We start from the raw sequence: 16983 nt of genomic DNA on the forward strand, positions 1-16983 counted from the left end.
AAGCTTCTTCACAGCAAAAGAAACCACTACCCAAACCAAGAGACCCCTCACAGAATGGGAGAAGATCTTTACATGCCATACATCAGATAAGAGTTTAATAACCAACATATATAAAGAGCTTGCCAGACTCAACAACAAGACAACAAATAACCCCATCAAAAAATGGGGGGAGGACTTGGACAGAATATTCATCACAGAAGAGATCCAAAAGGCCGAGAAACACATGAAAAAATGCTCCAAGTCTCTGATTGTCAGAGAAATGCAAATAAAGACAATAATGAGATATCACTTCACTCCTGTGAGAATGTCATACATCAGAAAAGGTAACAGCAGCAAATGCTGGAGAGGGTGTGGGGGTCAAAGGAACCCGCCTGCACTGCTGGTGGGAATGTCAATTGGTCCAACCTCTGTGGAGAACAGTCTGGAGAACTCTCAGAAGGCTAGCAATGGAACTACCCTATGACCCTGCAATTCCTCTCCTGGGGATATATCCTAAGGAACCCAACACATCCATCCAAAAAGATCTCACTCTCAGGCTGAAGTTGAAAAACAAGATTAGAAAAGAAAACACAAGTCGAACCTGAAATGGAATTGGAGTATTACACCAAAGTAAAAGACTCTGGGGTGGGTGGGTGGGTGGGGAGAATACAGGTCCATGAAAAATGATGAATGAAATAGTGGGGGTTGTATTGCTAAATGGGAATCTGGGGAATGTTATGCATGTAAAAAAAAAAAAAAAGAAGAAGTAGAAACGCAAAGCAGAAATTGACTGAGTTTGGAGTATAGCACCAAAGTAAGAAAGCAGAAGTATACTAGAGTTTGCAGTGAGTACCTCCCTAATACTTCCTCTCCACTTTTCCAAGCTTTGGGTCCATGATTGCTCAACAATTTTTTTGGCTTTGTATGTTAACTCTCTTTTCAGTCACCAGGTTCCAGGTGTCATCAGGATGCCGACCAGACTTCCCTGGATTGAAGACACCACCAATGTGTCCTGGAGCTCAGCTTCCCCAGAGACCCATCCTACTAGGGAAAGAGAGAGGCAGACTGGGAGTATGGACCGACCAGTCAACGCCCATGTTCAGCGAGGAAGCAATTACAGAAGCCAGACCTTCTACCTTCTGCAACCCACAATGACCCTGGGTCCATGCTCCCAGAGGGATAGAGAATGGGAAAGCTATCGGGGGAGGGGGTGGGATATGGAGATTGGGCGGTGGAAATTGTGTGGAGTTGTACCCCTCCTACCCTATGGTTTTGTTAATTAATCCTTTCTTTAATAAAAAAAAAAATAAAGAAAAAAGAAAAAGAAAAAAAAAAAAAAAAAGATCTGTGTACACATATGTTCTTGGCAGCACAATTTGTAATAGCCAAAACCTGGAAGCAACCCAGGTGTCCAACAACAGATGAGTGGCTGAGCAAGTTATGGTATATATACACAATGGAATACTACTCAGCTGTAAAAAATGGTGACTTCATTGTTTTCAGCCGATCTTGGATGGACCTTGAAAAAATCATGTTGAGTGAAATAAGTCAGAAACAGAAGGATGAATATGGGATGATCTCACTCTCAGGCAGAAGTTGAAAAACAAGATCAGAAAAGAAAACACAAGTAGAACCTGAAATGGAATTGGCATATTGCACCCAAGTAAAAGACTCTGGGGTGGGTGGGTGGGGAGAATACAGGTCCATGAAGGATGATAAATGACATAGTGGGGGTTGTATTATTAAATGGCAATCTGAGGAATGTTATGGATGTACAAACTATTGTATTTACTGTTGAATGTAAAACATTAATTCCCCAATAAAGAAATAAATTTTTTAAAAAAGAGAAGTATGAATATTGTTAAAAGAGGTAAGTCAGAAAGAGAAGGATGAGTATGGCATGATCCCACTCATAAGCAAAAGTTGAAAAACAAGAACAGAAAGGAAAACACTAAGCAGAACCTGGACTGGATCTGGTATGCTGCACCAAAGTAAAAGACTCTGGGGTGAGTGGGAGGGTTCAGGAACCTTACAGCAGAGGAGGACTTAGTGAGGGTTGAACTGTTATGTGGAAAACTGGGAAATGTTTTGCATGTACTAACTATTGTATTTTACTCTCAATTGTAAACCATTAATCCTCCAATAAAGAATTTTTTTAAAATGTTATAGAATATATATTCCATGGTATACTACTCTGCAATCAAAAAAGATGATACTGTGTCCTCCCTTTGGGACAAAATAGATGGAACTGGAGTTGATTATGCTTAGTGAAATTAGTAAAGAAATGAAAGACAACTACTAGAGGGTTTCACTCATGTGTGGAATCTAGAGATTTGATACACATGAACTTGGGGGGAAGAAAAAAGAAAAAAAGCAACCTGAGACTTGTAAGAATTATGGTGGTTTTCTTTGGAAGGTGGGGGGGAGACAGAACTTTGGTGGTAGGTGTGGTATGGAACTATACACTGTAGTCTTGTAACCTACTATTCATCACAAACAAAAATGAACAAAAAAATAGATATATAGATATATGCAGATATAATGGCATTTACAGATATAATAGATATAATGGCATTTACAGAGGTAGAAAGCAGATTAGTAGTCTGGAACTGGAGTGAGTAGGAATGAGAAGTAACTGCTACTGAGTACAGGTTTTATTTTGAGGCCTAAAATGTTTTTGTTTTCCTTTGTTTTAATTGTTTGGTCACTGCCAGGGATTCAATATTTCTGGCTCAACTTTTTCCAGAGAAAGAGAAAGATACCACAGGACAAAATAGACAAAATCCCCCTAGGCTCAAACCTGGGTCCCATACATGACAAAGCAGGCACATTATCCAAGGTGAGTTAGCTTGCTGACCCCTAAGATGTCCTAAAATCAAACTGAAGTGATAGCTGCACAACTTTAACATTAAAAATAAACAAAGGGGGATTCAGGCAGTAGCACAGTGGGTTAAGTGCACATGGCGCAAAGCGCAAAGACCGCAGTAAGCATCTGGTTTGAGCCCCGGCTCCCCACCTGCAGAGGGGTTGCTTCACAAGCGGTGAAGTAGGTCTGCAGGTGTCTATCTTTCTCTTCCCCTCCTCTCTCCATTTCTCTCTGTCCTATCCAACAACGACGACGGCAATAATAACTACAATAGAAAACAACAAGGGCAACAAAAGGGAATAAATATTTTTTAAAAAATCAACAAAGGAAAAAAGGATCATGTAAACAGAAAAGCTCAAGTGGCTGTTATTATCAAGCAAAGTAAACTTCAGAATGAGTATGAGCAGGGATAAAATAAAGATGGACATTATAAAGGAATCAACTCTGGGTAAACCCCTAACAGCAGAAATTTCAAAATATATGAAGTGAAACCGATGGAGCTGAAAGAGCAGATAGATGCACAATAAAAAAGATGTCAAAATTCATCTCCGAAATCAGTAAGAATAAAAAAAAAAAATCAAAGCTGTGGTGGTTGGTACAGTGTGTAATCTTATGCTTTTATAAACCCTTATTAAATCACTAGTGTAATTTTTCCTTTTTTTCTCCCCAGAGCACTGTTTAGCTCTGGCTTATGATGGTGCTGGGGAATTGAACCTGGGGCCTTTGGTATCTCAAATATGAAAGTCTTTTTGCATAACCATTATGCTGTTTTCCCAACCTATTTTATAATGGAAAAAAGGAAACGAAAGTCACAAGTACAGAAGCCCAGAACAGTCCATCAGATCTGCCCAATCTAAATGTTTACAGAACATTCCGATCCAAAATAGGAGAATATTCTTTGCAAGTATACACTGAACAGAACATATTTCTGGGTTATAAAATTAACCATAATACTCAAAAATTATTCATGATCAGGGGAATGCAAATAAAAACAACAATAAAATATCACTTTATACCTATGAGAATGTCACACATTAGAAAAAACAAGCACCAAGCATTGGAGAAACTGGGGGGGGGGGGGGGGAGGGCGGCAGAAGGGGACGACGTCTCCCTACATGGCTAGTGGGAATGTAAATTGGTGTCCAACCTTTGTGGAAAACAGCCTGGAGACTCATTAGAATATCAGAAATGCACCTGCCGTACAAGCAAGCAATTCCTCTTCTGGGGATATATCCAAAGGAAGCAAAGACTCTGAAGAGAGTTATACGCCTCTATGTTCAAAGCAGTACAATCTATAATAGCCCAAACTTGGAAGCAACCCAAATGCCAATGACAGAAGAGTGGCTAATAAAGTTGTGGTGTAAATATCTGGAATACTATGCATCTATTAAAAACAACAAAGCCATCTCCTTTACCATATCTTGGACAGAACTTGAAGATGTTATGTTGAGTGAGATAAGCCAGAATAGGAAGGACAAATAAATGATTTTACTCATTGGTGGAACCTAAGAAGCAAGGACAGTAAGGGAAATCATAATGTGAAACTTGCACTGGGTATGGTATATTGCACTAAAGCAGAGAACTCGGTGGGGAGGGGGAATGGGACAGAAGGATGGGATGGAGGGCCTCTTGTCTCCTGGTATCTGATTGTGAAAAAGAACCTACGTTGGTGGAGAACATCTTGTAGACAACTATTATGAAGAGATGAGAAGTTGTACCTATGTGTCAGCAACTGTTATTATAAACCCCAATTAAGTGTGTAGAGGGTGGGGGTTATATAATATAACTATATATAACTATATATATATATATATATAAAATATATGTAATTATATATTATATAGGTTATAACCATAAAAGTTATAACTGATAACATATAAATTGTGTTTTCTGACCACATAGGAATTAAATGAGAAATGAGCAAAATAGATACTGGAAAACATCCCCAAAGTATCTGCTAGTTAGGCAGTGCTTTTTGGCTTCTGTTTTTCCTCCCCCACCTTCCTTCTTTGTTTATTTGTTCTTTGTTTCCTTTATTTTTAAATTATATTTATTTATTCATTTATTGCATAGAGACAGCCAGAAATCAAGAGGGAAGGGAGAGACAGAGAAGGGAGAGAGACAGAGAGATGCCTGCAGCCCTGTTTCACCACTTATGAAGCTTTCTCCCTGCAGGTGGCGACCGGGGGCTTGAGCCCAGGTCCTCATGCACTGTAACAAATGTGCTCAACCAGGTGCACTACCACTCGGCCCCCATTCGTTCTTTCTTTCTTCCCTCACTTTATTTTCCTTCCTTCCTCCCTCCTTCCCTCGCCCTTCCTTCCTCTCTTTTCTCCTGGTGCTGAAGATTAATTCAGGAACACATACATGCAATAGATGTGCTCTTTCTTCTGAAGGAAATCTTTTATATTAGAAATGGTCTAGAATCAGTGATTTCAAAGTACAACCTTAAGGGACCAGGTCCAAGGAGTAGGATCCCTTACCTGCAGGGGAGAAACTTCATAAGTGGGGAAGCAGTGCTACAGGTCTCACTTAGTCGACTGGTTGGACTCTCTCCCTCTCTCCCCTTATTTCTCCCATCCCTCTGTTTCTCTCTGTCTCAAAAAATAATAATAATAACAAAGTATATACTCTTAAATTCGGAAAAGAAGTTAACCTCAAATCAAACACAATAATAATAATAGAAACTAAAAAACTAAAAGATAAATATGAGATAACAATTAATGAAACCGAAAACACATTCTCCAGAGTCAGGCAGTAGTGCAGCGGGTTAAGTGCAGGTGGCACAAAGTGCAAGGACCGATATGAGGATCCGGTTCGAGCCCCCGGATCCCCACCTGCTTCACAGGCGGTGAAGCAGGTCTGCAGGTGTCTGTCTTTCTCTCTCCCCCCCCCCCCCCCGTCTTCCCCTGCTCTCTCCATTTCTCTCGGTCCTTTCTAACAACGATGATATCAATAACAACAACAATGAAAAACAACAAGGGCAACAAAAGGGAAAATAAATAAATAAATATAAGAAACCACATTCTCTAAAAAGATTAATAAAGGGCTGATAAAATAGTTGATCTGTATAGTGCACCTGCTTTACACCGTGTGAGACCTAGGTTCAAGTCTGGTCCCAACTTCATTGGAAGAAGCTTCAGTGCTGTGGTACCTTTCCCTCTCTGTGTCTCTCTTTTTACCTAAAGCATTGATGCTATGGCAATGACCAAAATAATAATAATAACAGAAAAAAATATTTGAACAACTCTCTGCCTACACACTCCTCAGTTTAAATGATGCAAAATAACTCAAATCAATTCCTTGAAAAATAAAAACTACCAAAGAACAAAGAAAAAAGAACTAAATATAAAAAGAAATACAGCATGTATATGGAAGTATCAATCAAAATCCCTTAAAGTTGATTCTAAAATTTATATGGAAAATGAACGAACTAAAAAGAACAAAGCTTAGAGGATTCATAGTAGCTGGTTTCCAGACTTTCTGCAAAGCTACAATAATCTAGACAGTGTGATATACAATAATGAACAGACACGTAAATCAACGGAACAAAACAGTTAACACAAACCTGGAAGAATATAATACACTGATTTATGGAAAAGGTTTGAAGCAATTCAATAGAGAAGTTAATTTTTCCAACAAGTGTTACAGGAACTAGTGGACATTTATATAAAGATTAAAAAAAACGACTTATACCTTCTACAAAAATCAACTTAAAATGTATCACAGATATGTGTAAAACCTATGAGATGAAAAAAAAAATTATGACTTTCAGTTGGACAGAGTTCTAAAATATACCAAAGTGTGAGGCATACAAGAAATAATACTTGTGTTTTCTAAAAGTAAAAGACTCTGGGGTGGGTGGGTGGGTAGGAAGAATACAGGTCCATGAAAGATGATGAATGACATAGTGGGGGTTGTATTGTTAAATGGGAATCTGGGGAATGTTATGCATGTACAAGCTATTGTATTTACTGTTGAATGTAAAGCATTAATTCCCCAATAAAGAAATAAATTATTTAAAAAGAAAAGAAATAATACATTAGATTTCTGCAATTTAAAACATTTGTGCTATAAGAAAAAACATTAAGAGAATGAATAGACCAGATTTAAGCTGACAAAAGATTTGTATACAGAATACATAAAGAATGAGTGATGAAACTAGTCTCTATTATGAGAGGTTTGAAAATTTATTACAATTTGAATCTATTTGAAAATGTATTTCTTTAAACCTTTGAACACTACTCTATGTAGCGTGGGGATAGAATCTGGGACCTCAAAATCCTGTGTTCTACTGTGAGCTACTTCTCCCAGTCACCTGTAAAAATTTAAGGAGCCACGGGCCGAGTGGTAGTATACCTTGTTGAGTGCATGTATTACAACATGCAAGGACACGGATTCGAACCCTGGTCTCCCACCTGCAGGGGGAAAGCTCTGCGAGTGGTGAAGCAGTGCTGCAGGTGTCTCTCTGTCTCTCTCCCTCTCTATCAACCCCTTCCCTCTTGATTTCTGGCTGTCCTTATCCAATAAGTAAAGATTTTAAAAAAAAATTTAAGGAGCCACACATTAAAGAGTGGATTTTACTGTTATATCAAATAATTTTTTTAAATATGTCCTTTTATAAATTTTAAACTAGAAGAGAAAATCCATAGAGAACACTTTATTCAGATACAAAAGGGACCATTTATATTTATTGGTTTTCAAAATTAAGACATGTTCCACAGAGCAGCTTACCGGTGCTGGGACTGAAGTCTTTCCAGTGGTTCAGCCTTCTGTTGAATCCCTTCCTGAAATATCATATCCGCTTTCTTAAAGTTTTCTCTAGCTTCATATTCTTCAGCCCAAGAGATATAGAACTGAGCCAGTGAAATGCCAATTCCTTGGCTCTGTAAATAGCTGTACATATCCAAAGGCTCATTGCATAAATGACCCTAGAACAAATTCAAAGCTTAAACAGTTAGCCTAGAAGCCAAACAATTATTGTAACTATTGTATGTATTTAAAAAAAAAAAAAAGATTTTAGGACCTCATGCTTCAGAGTCCAAAGCCTTACCACTGCACCACCTCCCAGACCACTGTAGTTTTATTTTTTTATGGTTTCCTTTTTCTTCCTTTACTTCTTTCTTTATTAGTAATCTTTTATTTATAGGATAGAGACACCCAGAAATCAAGAGGAAGGAAATGATAGAGAGGGAGAAAGACAGAGAGACACCTGCAACACTGTTTCACTACTCATGAAGCTTTTTCCTTGCAGGTGGGGACCCGGCGCCTGAAGCATGTTCATTCAACCAGGTGTGCCACAACCCAGCCCCATACTGTACGTAGCTTTAACATTGAAAAACATAATATTGTGTTATATAGGCTATACCTGGAGAACTAAAATAGTAGACAAAAGAGATTAATTTGTACAAAAAGGGAATGGAGAGGAAAAACTTCAAGAAAGAATGGCCTTTGAATGTAGTCATGAAGGAGGAATCAGGAGAATGGATAAGAACTTTCTAGACAAAGAAAATAGCATGAGCAGAGGAAGAGACTAGAAATTTGTAAGGGTCAAGGCAAGATAGGAGTTTTGGGGGAGAAAAAATGTAAAAAGTCTTAAGTATTATTTAGGAATTTACCTATATGTGTGTTGGATGGGAAAACTTTACCAAGGGAATGACATCATCAAATCACTTGGGGGTGGAAGTGGGGTGGGGAAGACTACTAACAATCCTATGTAACAAAAAGTTTAACATATTTTATTAAATCAATTTATCCCTTAAGGGACACATACATACTATCCTATCGTGTATAAGAAGATATTATCGGGAGTCGGGCTGTAGCGCAGCGGGTTAAGCACAGGTGGTGCAAAGCACAAGGACTGGCATAAGGATCCTGGTTCGAGCCCCGGCTCCCCACTTGCAGGGGAGTCGCTTCACAGGCGGTGAAGCAGGTCTGCAGGTGTCTATCTTTCTCTCCTCCTCTCTGTCTTCCCCTCCTCTCTCCATTTCTCTCTGTCCTATCCAACAACGACAACAACAATAACTACAACAATAAAAAACAACAAGGGCAACAAAAGGGAATAAATAAATAAAATAAATATTTTTTTAAAAAAGAAGATATTATCACATAAGCTTTCGATGAGATTTGCTCTTCTTCCACTTAACAGTGGCATCACTCATTTCTTTTATACCACTCCTCATTTTTTAATTGAGAGCAGGTAAGCAGAGCAACAGTCACTGTTGGTATCAAGATCAAACTCAGGGTCCCACACACACAAGTTCTTCCAGAGTCATCTCCCTGGCTCCCATTCACTAGTGTTTTAAATGGATAAAAAAGTTTCATCTAGTATGTCTTCTATAATTTAACTATTCCCCTATTCCTGAGTAAACAATTTCTAATTTTATCATAATTCTATAATAAACATCTTCATATATACTTTTCACATTTTATAGTACTCCTTTAAAAAGGGTTCTTATAGCTGGGGGCTGTGTGGTGGAACAACCCGTTGAGCCTACATGTTACCATGTGCAAGGATCTGGGATCAAGCCCTGGTTCAGGGGGAAGCATCACAGGTAGTGAAGCAATATTCCAAGTGTCTCTCTCCGCCCTCCCTCTCAATTTCTCTGTTCTATCTTATAAAAAAATAAAGAAATAGCTGCTACGAGCAGTGGATTTGTCATGCAAAAAGTGAACCTCAATGATAACCCTGGTGGCAATAAAAAAAAAAATTGAAAAGCAATGTTACAAAGTCATAAGCTGCTTTCAAGAGAGTTGCATACATTTTAAATGTAGTAGTAGTACCCTAATTTCAGACTTTTAAAAATGCTACACTGAGGAAGGAACCCTGGGTCTCACACATGCATATCACTGCTTAATGCTACCCAGGCCACTTTTTTATTCTTTATTTTATAAGCAGAAAAGAGAAACACCCAGTACTATTCTACCCTCCATATGCAGCTCACCTGGTATTATCCACAGTGCTGCCATGTGTTGCTCGGGCTCAAACCCAGAACCTCATGCACAATAAGGCATGCGCTCTACTAGGTGAGCTGTCTCTTGGCCCCAACATAGACTCTCATTTGTAAGTTTCTAATTTCACAAAGAAATGGCATTTGAGTTCTAATTAGTTCACTTGCTTCTAGCAATAGCTAACATTTTCTCCTGTTTATTTTTTTTTAATTTTTAAAATATTTATTTATTCATTTTGTTGCCCTGTTTTATTGTTGTAATTATTCTTATTATTGATGTCGTTGTTGTTGGGTAGGGCAGAGAGAAAATGGAGAGAGGAGGGGGAGAGAAAGACACCTGTAGACCTGCTTCACCTCCTGTGAAACGACTCCCCTGCAGGTGGGAAGCCCGGGGATCCAACCAGGATCCTTATGCCGGTCCTTTCACTTTGCCAAGTGCGCTTAACCCACTGCGCTACTGCCCGACTCCCTCCTGTTTATTTTCTAAAGGTATTTTCTGGGGTGGTAGTGCACCTGGTTGAGCGCATATGTTGTACTGCACAAGGACCCAGGTTCAAGCTTTGCAAGTGGTGAAACAGGACTGCAGGTGTCACTATTTATCTCTCCATCTATATCACCCCTTCCCTATTTCTGGCTATCTGTATCTAATAATAATAATTATTATTATTATTGTAATTATAATAATAATAAAAGAACAAAAGAAAAAAACTCCAGAAAAACAGAAAACATTGCCTTCTACTCTGTTCTAATTTTTAGTCAGCATCTGGTAGAAAATGGTAATGGTTGAACAAGTGAAATGCTCCATTTATCTCTCTTATAAAATCAACTAGTGTTTTTTATATTTTTGCAGTAATTCAGCAAATGATATTTTTTGCTAATTTACATACTTTTTTTCCACATTGTTCAAGCAAAGTTTTAATTATGAATGTATTATCAGTATAAGATTCAGTCCTTGATCACTACCACTATATAAATGAAACTAAACACTGACTTCACAAATCTAACAGCTTTATGTCTAGCTCTGGTATAGTATAGGATGGCCAATAAAGAATTCTAGAGTGTTGAATAAGGTCACTTAAGAAATATTGCGGGGGTTGAGCGATAGCACAGGTTAAGCGCACATGATGCAAAGTGCAAGAACCAGCATAAGGATCCCTGTTAGAGCCCCTGGGTCCCCACCTGCACAAGCAGTGAAGCAGGTCTGCAGGTGTCTATCTTTCTCTCCCCCTCTCTGTCTTCCCCTCCCCTCCCCATTTCTCTCTGTCCTATCCAACAACAATAGCAACAACAATAGTAAACAAGGGCAACAAAAGGGAAAAGGGGGGCTCCAGGAGCAGTGGATTCATAATGAGGCACCGAGCCCCAGCAATAGCCCTGGAGGCAAAAAAAGAAAAAGAAATGTTGCGGAGGGACCAGGTGGCAGCATACCTGGTTAAGCACACGTTACAGAGCACAAGGGCCCAGATTCCACCTCCCAGTCCTCACTTGGAAGAGGAAAGCTTTGTCAATAGTGAAGTAAGGCTTCAGGTGTCTGTGTGTTTCTCTCCCTACCACCCCTTCCCTCTCCATTTCTGGCTGTCTCTATCCAATAAATAAATAATAAAAATAAATACTTCACTGTTGAAAAAAAGCATGATAATCTTTTTCTACACAAAATAAGGGGCTGAGGCTATGTGGTGGCACACCAGGTATAGCACACACATTATAATGCATCACAACTTTTCTGACAACTTGATTAGATAGATTCAAAACTTAAATCTTTGCTGGGGAAATCCCTAAAATCCAAATTAAAACAATTTGGTACTTTTAACTAAAAATCCTGGCTCTTTCTAACAATGAGTTTTTCCTTAGTTGCACTATGAGGACCCTACAAAAATGACTGACTGGAGAAATCTTTCCATAACGAAAAGTAAAGGAACACATCCATTAGTCCTGATAAAGTCCTGATGATGCTACCTCCCTTGTCCTAGGCTAGGCTTTTAACTTAATGAGACTTTGTTAATCTCTACCACCAGATAAGCTCAGTGAACAGAGAAATTACTTTGATTAACAAATTCAATCAGATTTGGATTAAAAGCCCTTTTAGAGGTTTATCTAGACCATCCTTTTATAATGAGTCACATAGGTAATTATATAAAATGAATAAAACCTAATAGAATACTACCTGGGACTATACTCTCCATGTTAACAACTCTTTGTAGCATTTTTGGGGGGGGCTGGAGGTGGGGAGGTATCATCTTGTTATAAATTCCTATAAAGTCTTTAAGGCAAGCTCTACAATTAGTCAGTAAAGATTATATGACACTTTAGGTATTAAATGTCCTACATTATGTCTTCAGAATTCACCTGATTTTCTCCACTAGCTGAAACTTTTTTACTAGAGCAATATACTAGTAAGACAAACAAAAACACAGTTCAAGAACTAATCGTTATACATGTATATATTTTTTTTAATTGGAGAATTAATGTTTTACATTTGACAGTAAATACAATAATTTGTATATGTATGTCATTTCCCAAGTTTTCCATATAATAATACAACCCCCACTAGGTCCTCTGTCATCCTTTATGGACCTGTAGTCTCCCCCACACCCACCCCAGAGACTTTTACTTTGGTGCAATACACCAATTCCAGATCAGGTTCTACTTGTGTTTTCTCTTCTGATCTTGTTTTTCAACTTCTGCCTGAAAGTGAGATCATCCCATATTCATCCTTCTGTTTCTGACTTATTTCACTTAACATGAATTTTTCAAGGTCCATCCAAGATTGGCTGAAAATGGTGAAGTCACCATTTTTTATAGCTGAGTAGTATTCCATTGTGTATATAGACCACAACTTGCTCAGCCACTCATCTGTTGTTGGACACCTGGGTTGCTTCCAGGTTTTGGCTATTACAAATTGTGCTGCTAAGAACATATGTGTACACAGATCTACTTTGATGGGTATGTTGAGTTCCTTAGGATATATCCCCAGGAGAGGAGCAGGATCATAGGGTACTTCCATTTCTAGCCTTCTGAGAGTTCTCCAGACTGTTCTCCACAGAGATTGGACCAATTTACATTCCCACCAGTAGTGCAGGAGGGTTCCTTTGACCCCACACCCTCTCGAGCATTTGCTGCTGTTACTTTTTTTCTTTTTTAGAGATTTTATTAATGAGAAAGACAGAGAAAGAACCGGACATCACTCTGGTATATGTGCAGCTGGGGATTGAACTCAGGACCTCATGCTTAAAAGTCTAGTGCCTTAGCCATGGCACCATCTCCAAAACCACATGCTGTTTTATGACATTCTCACAGGAGAGAATGTATGACATTCTCACAGGACTGAAGTGTTATATCATTGTTGTCTTTATTTGCATTTCTGTGACAATCAAAGACTTGGAGCATTTTCTCATGTGTTTCTCGGCCTTTTGGATTTCTTCTGTGGTGAATATTCTGTCCATGTCCTCTCCCTATTTTTGGATGGGGTTGTTTTCTTGTGGTTGAGTTTGGCAAGCTCTTTATATAGTTGATTCTTTCAACTGTTGCTTGTCTGAAAAGATTTTTATGCCTCCATCTAGCCTGAATGACAGTCTAACAGGATACAGAAGTCTTGGTTAAAAGCCTTTCTCAGGGCCGAGTGGTGGCACACCTGGTTGAGCGGAGATGTTACAATGTGCAAAGACCTGGGTTCGAGTCCCCAGTCCCCACATGCAAACGCTAGAAGAAGGGGAAAGCTTCACAAGTGGTGAAGCAGTGTTGCAGGTGTCTCTTCTGTCTCTCTTCCTCTTATCCCACCCTTCCCTCTTGATTTCTGGCTGTTTCGACCCAATAAATAAAGATAATGAAAAAATAATTTAAAAAAAAGAAAGCCTTTCTCATTGAGCACTCAATAGATATCTTGCCATTCTCTTCTGGCCTATAGTGTTTGTGTGGAGAAGTCTGCTGATAATCTTATGGGTTTTCCTCTGTAAATGACTCTTTGTTTTTCTCTTGCAGCCTTCAGGATCCTTTATCCTTATTCCTTTCCATTCTAAATATGATGTGTCTAAATATGATGTCTACTTTGTTACCCTGTTGTGATACTGTTTTAGCTTGTTCAACTAGTTGTGTTCTTAGCTCAGCTATTTCAGCTTTCAACTGTCTAGTAACCTTGAGATAGTGTTTTCTTCCAGAGTCTCATTTGTTGTTTCTGCATTTCTGATGATAATTCTTTCAAACTCTTTACTCACTCCCGTGATTATTTCCTTAGCTAGTGTTTGGATGTTGACCTCATTATTTTGTGCTTCAACCTTTGAGGGGCTTTTAGCTGGACCCTTGTCTTGGTTCATTTGTCCAATATTTCTTCTTGTTGGTTTAACCATTTTATAAAGTATGTTATGAGGTCTCTTTCTCAGTACTTTTCAAATTACTGATCACTCTTGCCCGGATTGACTTGTGTCTAAGTAAGGTACTTAAAGAGTTCACAGTTGTGGAAATTGACATTTGTTTCAATATTATTTTAATCCCTGAGTTACAGCTCAGTGGCTTAAAAGCCTCTTTTGTTCTTTTTCTTCCCCATAGGTTATGGGAGCCTGAGGGCTTTTAAACTATAAGTAGGTTTCTTAGCTTAACCACTGACTCCTGACTAAGAGATAAAGCAGGGTGGGGCAGAGATAATCCAGTGGTTATGCAAAGAGACTCTCACAGCCCCACTGCTAGGCCACAAGAGGTAAAGATCTTCTCCTGAGTTTCCTGGCTAGTTCTCTGCCCCCTGGTGTCAGCACAGGCACCACCACCACCACCACCACCACCACCACCACCGCTCCAGATTCTGAGGGCAGTAGCAGTGGAGACTCAAAGTTGCACTTGGTGAGTCTTAGGGGAGTCCTCTCCTCCCTTCAGCCATCTTTTTGTTGGTGAAACAGACTGGAGGTGGTGTCTCAACTAGTGAACTGCCGGACTGTTACCAGCCACTTATTTTCTCCCTAGGCTCCTCTCTGTCCATGAGCCTCACATGTTTGTACTCATCGGTGATATGGTGGGTCCTGAAGTCCTTCTAGCCCTGTCTTGTTGTGGCCCCACGTGGTCTTCTTTGGTATTCCTAGTTCACCCGGATATGTTTTTTTAAGTTCTGATTTCTTTTTTTTTTTTTTTTGGTGAATTCTAATATCTACCCTCAACATTCTCGGCCCCAAAATTCTGTCCTTATAGGGAAATTATAGGAAATAATTTGTCGTTATAGTTTAAGAGTATCTTTGTCCATCTCATTGAATTCTTTATTTTATTTTCTTTAAAGATTTATTTCATGTGAGATTGAGAAAGAATTGGGAGAGAGAAGCCAGAGCAACAGTCTGACACATAACGGCACTGAGGATTGACTGGGAGCTTCAAGCATGTGTATCTTGTACTCTGCCAGCTGAGCTAATTTCTTCATCTTCTCTGGACTCACAGTTGCATTTGGTGAGTCTTAGGGGAGTCCTCTCCTCCCTTCAGCCATCTTTTTGCTGGTGAAACAGACTGGAGGTGGTGTCTAAACTGGTAAACCACCAGACTGTTACTAGCCACTTAGTCTCTCCCTAGGCTCTGTCCATGAGTCACACGTGTTTGCACTCAACAGTGATTTGGTGGGTTCCTGAAGTCATTCTAGTCCTGTCTTGTTGCGGTCCCAGCTGGTCTCTTTTGGTCTCCTCTAACTCATATTTTTATGGTGATTGGGTTGGGTTGCATTGGATCGACCTTCTCGTGGTGCATCCCGTGAGTACCCATTCATTGGGGAAACTGACGATCCTTCCTAGCCAACTGAATCCACATGGATCCCAGTCACTTTCAAAGCCAGCAACAAGCAGCTCCTGACAGCTTTCAACCTGACGCTGTTGACTGGCTACGGAAGAAGGGCAAACACTAGAAGAAGAATGGTGATTGGGTAATATGTACTACTGCTAACTGGTGACTCCTACACTTCCTCCCCCATTACAGTGCCATGACACAAACATGTTCACATAAGCAAATAACCTATTCCCAGGCAGAGGTATAAAGGCTTTAACCTTTATTTATTTATTTATTTATTTATTTATTTATTTGGCTTCAATCTTTATTAAAGTCTATGGTAGGATCATCAAAAGAATGTACTTGTATGGTGTATCTTCTTTTCCATGGGTGAAGCCCACTTTTTGTGGACTTTATAAGCTTTTTTCCTCAAGGTTTATTTCTCTGCATATGTGTGTGAGTGTCAGAGCAGCATATGCCATGCCAAGGATCAAATATGGGACTTCAAGTTTGTAGATTCAGAACTCTTACCGCTATGCCACTGAACATGCACAACCTACTTTAAAGCCCAGCCCCCCCTCTACTGAAATGCACTGGAGGAATCATTGGTGCTTTCCTCTGTCTTTTTGTTCCTATTTGAGAGTGAGCCCAAAGTAGTGAAGCCCCATTAAAACTAAAATCAATTTAGCAAGTACTAAATATTTATTAAGTGTTTATTATCTATTAAATGTCTTGGGTTTTCACAATATTTTTGGAGTACCAGAAAATTCTAGAGAAAATCTGTTAATCTAATACTTTAAAATTTTTGGTAGATGGCACTTGAGAAAAACTTACCAATTTAAGCCAAAGGTTGAGAAATCGAGGATCACCATAATACCGTTGTTCTCCCTGCAATGCTTCTATGGCTCTTTCTAGTAATGTTGACATATTACTCTCCTTCCCACCCTGAGGATAGTTCTGCTCTGTCCAGCTAATATATCTGAGTAATAAGAAAAATAAAATATGATTATGATTTTTAAAAGTTTAACTTATCCTTTTTCTTCTTGCTCCAAGATTCATTCTGATTTTAAGCTGTAATTTTCTAATATATTAAAAATATATTTAGAGGTCCTGGGAGGGGATAGATAGCATAATGGTTATGCAAAGAGACTCTCTGTCTGAGGCTCCAAAGTCCCAAGGTTCAACCCCCTGTATCACCATATGCCAGAGCTGATCAGTGCACTGGTTAATATATATATATAAATATATATAGATGTGTGTGTGTTTTAGGGGTGCTCAGTGATAGATGCTAAATCTGTATTGCTCAAATGTTTCCAAATATCTCTCACTAAATACTTCTAATACCTTTGGGAAATAGTGAAGATGGGCACAGAAAGGTGTAGCACATAATTACATATCACAGACTTGAAATCTCTTCAGTTCTTAAGCCTCAGAGAGATACATTATGATTATTCTAGCTCT

General features: G+C 39.0%; 1 protein-coding gene across 2 annotated transcripts in view; it reads right to left on the bottom strand.

The window, feature by feature from the left end:
• Positions 1–16983, bottom strand: part of BUB1B (BUB1 mitotic checkpoint serine/threonine kinase B) — an 85086-nt gene that overhangs the window by 47036 nt on the left and 21067 nt on the right. For both annotated transcript variants that reach the window (XM_007537329.2, XM_060175113.1), the window contains exons 4-5: positions 16357–16501; positions 7580–7776 (exon numbers count right to left, since the gene is read on the bottom strand). In XM_007537329.2, coding sequence (XP_007537391.1) covers positions 7580–7776; positions 16357–16501 — 342 coding nt within the window. The remainder of the gene's footprint in view (positions 1–7579; positions 7777–16356; positions 16502–16983) is intronic.

The sequence above is a fragment of the Erinaceus europaeus genome, chromosome 16, assembly GCF_950295315.1.
Source record: "Erinaceus europaeus chromosome 16, mEriEur2.1, whole genome shotgun sequence".
Classification (NCBI taxonomy): domain Eukaryota; kingdom Metazoa; phylum Chordata; class Mammalia; order Eulipotyphla; family Erinaceidae; genus Erinaceus; species Erinaceus europaeus.